The sequence below is a fragment of the Gastrolobium bilobum genome, unplaced genomic scaffold, assembly GCF_033153095.1.
Source record: "Gastrolobium bilobum isolate Gb01-03AN ecotype WA unplaced genomic scaffold, APGP_CSIRO_Gbil_v1 utg5255, whole genome shotgun sequence".
Classification (NCBI taxonomy): domain Eukaryota; kingdom Viridiplantae; phylum Streptophyta; class Magnoliopsida; order Fabales; family Fabaceae; genus Gastrolobium; species Gastrolobium bilobum.
Window position 1 is genome coordinate 635,337 of NW_026898528.1, and position 7,409 is coordinate 642,745.

At 30.5% G+C, this 7,409-nt stretch overlaps 1 protein-coding gene and 1 non-coding gene across 2 annotated transcripts; one reads left to right on the forward strand and one right to left on the reverse strand.

The window, feature by feature from the left end:
• Positions 1-3,034: 3,034 nt before the first annotated feature.
• TRNAD-GUC (transfer RNA aspartic acid (anticodon GUC)) lies at positions 3,035-3,106 on the reverse strand. Its single transcript has one exon. It is a non-coding gene; the product is annotated as a tRNA-Asp (tRNA).
• A 138-nt stretch (positions 3,107-3,244) lies between these two features.
• On the forward strand, positions 3,245-6,307 carry LOC133317152 (NAD(P)H-quinone oxidoreductase subunit U, chloroplastic). The gene is made up of 5 exons (XM_061518986.1): positions 3,245-3,560; positions 3,828-3,889; positions 3,977-4,066; positions 4,310-4,450; positions 6,081-6,307. Exons 1-5 carry the CDS (start codon positions 3,299-3,301, stop codon positions 6,174-6,176), a joined length of 651 nt encoding a protein of 216 aa, XP_061374970.1. The 5' UTR covers positions 3,245-3,298; the 3' UTR covers positions 6,177-6,307.
• The last annotated feature ends 1,102 nt before the right edge of the window (positions 6,308-7,409 follow it).

Genomic DNA, 7,409 nt, shown 5'->3' on the forward strand with positions numbered 1-7,409 from the left:
AACTAAAAAGGAAATAATTTAGTGAGGGAAGAAATAGAGAAAGATGAATGATTTTGGTGTGTGATAAAAGAAAAGTTTTAAAAAAATAATTATTTTAAGAGTAAGAATAAATAGTTAAACAATTAATAAAAAATTGACTTTATTGAAGTTTTAAAAATAAGGATAAATTTAAAAAACATCATAAAAATAAAAATAAAAATAATGTGAATAGACACGTGAGAATGCAAGTAACCCCACCCTATAACTATATAATCCCCATATATTTTTGGACCTTTTCAACTATTATGTTTTAGGTAACGACAAAAAAAAATTTATTTTTGTAAAATAGACCCAAATTCCAATATGACAAAGATTCAGCGACAACAACATATATATACCATTGTTCTAATTCTATTTCTCTACCCAACAAAAACAGCAGAGGAAATTCGCTGAATAAAAAAAATATGCATCATGATTAAGATATTATTAATAATTTTTTTATAACAAAATAAAAATAAAATCTGAAAATTAAAATGCTTTTCCTTTGGACATGATTTATGACTTTGTAACAAATATCGAGCACTCACTCAACTCAAACTCATCAGCACTGTGCAAGCTTTTTACGTATTGATTATGAATTTTTGTGTGTTAAATTATTACAAGACTGAAACATTTTTCTTAGCGAATGTGACCATCTTGTTATGTCAAACTTGATAAGACTTGATATCCAAGAAAAATCAAAGTGGCTTTCCACAACAACTTGGAGCAAGTGCTTGATGTCAACTAGATAAGGTCTATGAAGTGCAGAGGTCTCCTCGGACCCCAAATAATCACTATGTTCAGTCTCCCTATTAGTGACTATTACTAATAAATATAAAAAGTGACCAAAATCAGAAGAATATGGCCTTCCATGACACAAACCATCACATACTTCATTTACATTTTGGTTTTATAGTGCCGCCCCGCCGAAGTTGCGTTTAATAAACATTCCAAATTAGATACGATGATTCGTTAATGCATGTTCTTTGTGCAAGAGGGGAAGGATCTTTATACTTGAAAGCTGAAAATTGCAATACAAAAATATATAGAAGGACATCCATGCGAGCAAGAGTAGTTGAGATTAAAAATAATAAGAAATGAACCAGCTGCTTTGCCGTCCTAACCAATAATGAATCTAACATAAGAAACTCTTTTCTTTAAAAAATTGGAAAAAAAAAGTGAAAAACCAATATCAAATAGATAACTTTTGTTTATGTATACTTGTTTTTGGTTTAATTGAATTGGCAATGTTGTCCGAACTTGATAACCACTTAATTTTCATTAATCAAGATCAAGCATACCATCTGCGTATCATACAGGATAGCTCATGGCTCACTCTATATATATTATATCAGAAAAGCAAAAAAAAGAAAATTTAAATAATATGGGTTTTATTCTTGGGACCCATTTTTTTTTCTTAATTTATAAAGCAGCTTGGGTCTTGAAGATTATAAAAAGTTAAAACTAATAACTGGTACGAGACCAATATCTTTGCAAAGGATTCTTTTCATTAATAGATTAAGCGATAAACTATAATAAATTAATGTTATACTATATCTCAATATAGAAACTTAAGATAGTTAGTTTATGGGTCTTTTTATTTATAAAGTATTTATTTTATTTAATTTTTAATCAATGTAAAACTTCATTTTTATACTTGAATTTTGAACAAAAACACTGTCAGAAACATAATCATATAGAAAGCGATCAATATTAGGGGACCCAGACAAATTTAAAATAAAGAAACTTAAATTTATGGAAGACAATAGTATAATTATTTACACTCACCCTCGCATGCATTAGAAATAAGTTAAAAGATTTTGGGTCTATTTAAATTTTATTTTATTTTTTTGTTCTTCAAAACTATCTTGTAATATAAATCTTGAAAATTAATTTTAAAATTAAAAAACAAGAAAACTTATTTAAATATAATTAAATCCAAAATTAAAAAGAAGTTGAATTTATTTATAAAAGTGTCATTAATAAATCTTCATAATTATAACTTATAAGGTTGCCATTGCAAAATGATTTAAAATGAAAAAAATTGAATTTATCAACACAAATACCATTAATGAATCTTCATAATTACAAAATTATCACCGAAAAATTATAAAAAAAAAATTAGAACATTTCTACGTTATTTTGCAATTTTTAGTTTTAAAAAATAACAAAGAATTATTGTTTTACGAATCATTCTTACAAAACAACACTTTTCAAATATATTTTTTTTCTAAATAAAAACCAAACACACCCTTTTTTCACTTCATTCTTTTTATTCATCTTTCTAGTTTTCATATGCAAAGGTGGAGGGAGAGGGACAATAGTATAATTAGTAGTTTTTTAAATGTATTACATACAGTTAATAGTACCCAAAAAAATGAATTAAACTTTCACATAACCCCTTTATTTATTAAAATTTTTAATGTGAATGACATAATATTTACTGTCATACACAATTTACTCTAACCAAAAAAATAAAAAGTAAAAGAAAGAAAGTTAAAACTTCTCATCATGTTATTTTTTTCACACTAAATTAATGATAACTTGTAATTCTCGATTCAACCAAAAAAAAAAAAAAAAAACTTGTAATTCTCGACTTAAATTGATATCTTTAGATAATAATAAGTTTTATATTGATATAATTTTTAAAAAATATATATTGTAAAAATCTCTTTTTTTATGACTTAATATATTTAATATTTAAATTTATGTATTTTGTCTAAATATTGGATCAACCTAATTTTGATTTTGACTTATTCATCAATCGAGTCCTGATTTGGTCAGATCCAACTTCATAATTTCGGCTCAATCAAGATATCAGGATGGATTAGAGTCCGTTAACCTAATCCATGAACACCTTTAATATGTGGATACGGCCATAGCAATTTTACACTTGGCCCAAAAGAGGGTTAGAATCCCAGATCGAAGTTAGTACAAGCAGATTCTAGAAGTCTACGTTAGTTCTCCCCTAAACGACTGTCGTATTATCACGTTGTAACCAAAAACAAAATTAAAACGCCGTTGCCGGGGATCGAACCCGGGTCACCCGCGTGACAGGCGGGAATACTTACCACTATACTACAACGACTTTGTTGATGATTGACTCCTAAATAATATCTATATAAGATAACATTTTCACGCAAACTTAGTTCCAGATAACTCTTTAATGGCGAGGAGCTATTGCCTTATCCAACTCATGTTTGATTTGATGGCAATAAATTATAATATAACCCACATAGATACAGTTAAGGACAGTAGCACATAAAGCTTAGGTAAGACAATGGCCGTGTCCTCCACCACCGCCACAGTATGCATTCCCGGTAAGAACGTTTCACCCACTCCAGCACCAAAATTTGGATTCTCAACTACCATCAGTTTTACTGTGAAACCGCGTAGATTATGCATCAGAAGCTCCAGTAGTGATGTCTCAGCCGATACCACTGACGCAGAGGTAGTAGATTCAGAGAGTTCCATTGAAGTTCCAAAAGAACCACCATCTTTAATTTCTGCTCTTAACGTAGAGAGGGCTCTACGTGGCATACGTAAGTTTTGCAAGCTATTATGTATTAACAAGAAGAAGATTATATTTACAAATTTTTTTTTGTTTATAAACTCTTACAAACATATGACCGTTCATACTTCAACTACTGTAAAAATGTTATATGACAAGTCATACTTGTAATTTATAAACGGATCATTTTCCTTATTATAATACTCTTTCACAAAAACACAATCCCACCCTTTTATGTCTTCTTGATTTATATGCACAATAGTGCATTTAATTAATGGAGATTTGGTTTAGAATGCAGCAATTACAGACGCAGATCATTATGGTAGACTCGGCATTCCAAGAGGATGTCCCTTTGACAAGGTCAGAACCACCTTTGGTGTTCTGTTTCAACTCTTCCATTTTAAGGTTTTAACCTCTGTCTCTCTTCATCCCTCCACACTTTAACAGGTGGCGGTTGCATACAATAACAAGGTACGAGAATTGGAGAGCCAAGATTTAGAGGAAGAAGAACTGAAACAGAAACTAGCACTTCTCAAAGTCAGTAAATTAATACTATATATGCATTTATTCATTCGCAATTCAATTACTTTGTATTTGTATTTTTAGTGGACAACCTCTAGATTTTAATATTATTTTTTATTTTTTGTCAAATAATTAATGGTTGCCCTCGTCAAAATTTATAAGTATCATTACTTTATTTTTACTTTTATAAGAAGAAAATTTTATATTATAATTTCGCTCCCTCAAAAACATTGTAATGATTTGATTTACCTTGTATAGGAATCATACACCATCCTGTCATCGGAACAAGAAAGAAGAATATATGACTGGAGCTTGGCCAGATCCCAGATTACAGACAAATACGTTTGGCCGTTCGAGGTTGACATAACACAAATCCCAAAAGGAGATCCTCCCCCACAGGTATTTGTTCCTGCTTCTGCTTTGTACTGTTTCTTTTTATTCGGCAAGCACATTTGTACTGTTTTTTTTTTTTTTTGGTAGACCATTTGTACTGTTTCTATTTTCATATGTCCGTGTATAAATGATGGAAAATATTTTCTTACATTTAACGAGATAATTTTTCTCATTATATAAATAAAAAGATTGATACCTTGAGTCTCTTTTTTTTTCTCTTTTTAGAAATAGTGGGGCTCACATATTTATTTTTAGGGAAAGAATTCATTTATAAATTTTTACAAATTACACTATGTATTTTCGAAAGTACACAATGTAACCTAGTGTACTTTCAGAAATACATAATATAGTTTATAAATAAAAAATTTATAAATATAATCATTCCTTTATTTTTTATGATATAAAATAACATATCTTATTTAATATGAGATTAATACCATCATAAATGATTCTCACAAGCAAAAAATGTTACTTTTTACCCTGCGAAAGAAAAGGAACAGTGACCATTGTGCCACTGTTCCCACTCTTATTTACCTAAATGCCACGCACCTGAACTTTTTTCCCAAACTGCCACGCGGGCTAGTTCGCTGGGAGTAGTAGCGAACTAGGCATGATGATGTGTCAGTCAGCTGCTGGTTCTTAAGTTCGCTTGTGTCAGCCGCGAACTTGTTTGATAAAAAGCCTGCAAAGTATTTTGAGTTCGCTGCCTACGCAAGCGACCTAGGTGGGGGGAGAGAGGGAAATTAAGAGAGAGAGAGAGAGTTAAGACCAAATGTGAGAGCAAGGAAATTAAGAGAGAGAGACGTAGGAAAGGGAGAGGGGGGGTGTTTATATAGGGTGAAAATGTAGCCGTTGGGCACAGGTCGCCTGTGTGGGCAGCGACCTCGCTCATGCACGCCACGCGGCCTGGCTGGTCAGGCATTAATTGCAACAGAGGTCGCCTGCGTCAGTCGCGAACTCTGACACCACCAGGAAGCTGACAGCTCAGCATTACGAGGTCGCTACTACTCCCAGCGAACTAGCTCGCGTGGCAGTTTGGAAAAAAAAGTTCAGGTGCGTGGCATTTAGGTAAATAAGAGTGGAAACAGTAACACAATGATCACTGTTCCGAAAGAAGACATCCTAAACTACTTTATACAGAGCCTGATACTAAATCTAAATGTCCCTTCTCATGTATATTGTTAATATCAATTTGACCACTATTATCACTTGCATAATTTTTAAAAAAAGTGAAAAAGAAAATGGTTGTGATAAAGTTGAATATCGACACTGTCATTTCCCCCCTTCAACAATAGTATAAAACAAAGAGTCTCGAAGATAGGAACAATTATTTAAACTTATATAATATTTCATTAAAAAACCATTTATAGACACAAACACAGAGAATTTTTTTTCCCCATTTTACAATAATTATCATTTAAATAGCTTTAATTTTAAGGAAATATAATTATATTTAATTGAATTACCATTTAATTTATTAATGATTTTTCTTGTTCCACTTAGTAAGATACTAAGAAATAAAGAAAAAATTAAAACAGTAAATAATTTTAACAAATTAAGAATTTTAAGTGATAATTATTTCAAAATGAAGAGAGTTAGTATTGTATTAAACAGTGTTCTCTTTTTCTCATGACAGGAACCTGAGGATGTCGGACCAACAATACTGGTTGGATACTTCATATTGGGATGGATAATACTCTCAATCGTGTTATCAATTGGCCTAAACTTGTAGAAGAAAAGTGTACATGTTTGAAACTTGTTTTCCCAAAAACAATAATGTAATGCATAACACTTAAGTAAATTAACACTTAGCCTTAATTTCAAAGCATTGTTTTACACAATTATTCAATTATATATTGTTAAGTGATCATTACAATTTTTATCATGTACTAGTATTTATTGAAAAGTTATAACTTTTTTATTGACGCTGTAACATAATATTAAATGATAAAATAAAAATTATTTTACAGTAGTTTGGGTTCCTCTAGTTCGATAACCTAACAATGATTGAGTTTATTATGGAATCATATTTGAGGCCCGTTATTGTTAAGCCCAATAAGGGACAAACTAAGCATAAATCAAACATAATTAAGGAAAGGTATTCATCAAAGATATCAATCCTAATACGACGGAATAATACACGAGCTTAGGCTGTTAGCAGAAGCACTGAAGGTCCAGCACCTAATATCCATAGGTAAACTCTATAAATAAGAAGTAAAATCTACATATGTGCACTTTCTCTCTTACTATTATGTTGTCACTGTGCTCGCACACACCCTTTTGGCAAAGTCGTAAATTATTCTTTTATATATAGTGATCTGCTCGACTCAAGAGCATCTAACTCATAAATATTTTAAAGAGGACATCTAGATCCAAAAATAACATACTAGTCCATTCAACTAGACTTCTCTATCGGTAAGACAGAAGATACCTATATTTACATATTCGAACATCACAGTTATAACCAATCACATTTGTGATTAAAACCAACTTTTTTCAACAATTTTTTTTTTAAACAAACAAAAACCAAATCATTTCCAGGTTCACTTATACTTGCACTTGTACGTTTATCACTTTCTCTACACAAGAATAAATCACGACACAAGAAAATACAAGAAACTGAAGCCTCAAAAACTTTCAATGCTAGGATTTGGATGCTCTTTTTTTTCTTCAAAAGTTGATTTTCTTTAAGAAAAAAAGCACTTTTCGTTTTTAGTTCGTTTGGATGTCTGATTTAAAAAAAAGGAGAAGTCACAAAAAAAGTCAAAAACCTACTTTTTTCAGAAGCTAAAATTTTTAACTTCTCAGAAAAGCAGAAGTCAAAAGCCAAATATTTTTTTCAAAAACTAAATATTTTTATAAAAATATAAATAGCTTTAACTTTTGTAAAAATTACTTTTAAAATAAAGAAGTAGTAAAAGTTACTTTTAAAAAAAGGTGAATCAAACGACCTCAAGCACTAAAG

What these genes read in the sequence shown, in the direction of transcription:
- LOC133317152 (XM_061518986.1), top strand. Translation starts at nt 3,299, where the DNA reads ATGGCCGTGTCCTCCACCACCGCCACAGTATGCATTCCCGGTAAGAAC. An exon ending in GAGGGCTCTACGTGGCATAC is followed by an intron (nt 3,561 to 3,827) that starts GTAAGTTTTGCA and finishes TTTAGAATGCAG; the next exon opens with CAATTACAGACGCAGATCAT. An exon ending in GAGGATGTCCCTTTGACAAG is followed by an intron (nt 3,890 to 3,976) that starts GTCAGAACCACC and finishes ACACTTTAACAG; the next exon opens with GTGGCGGTTGCATACAATAA.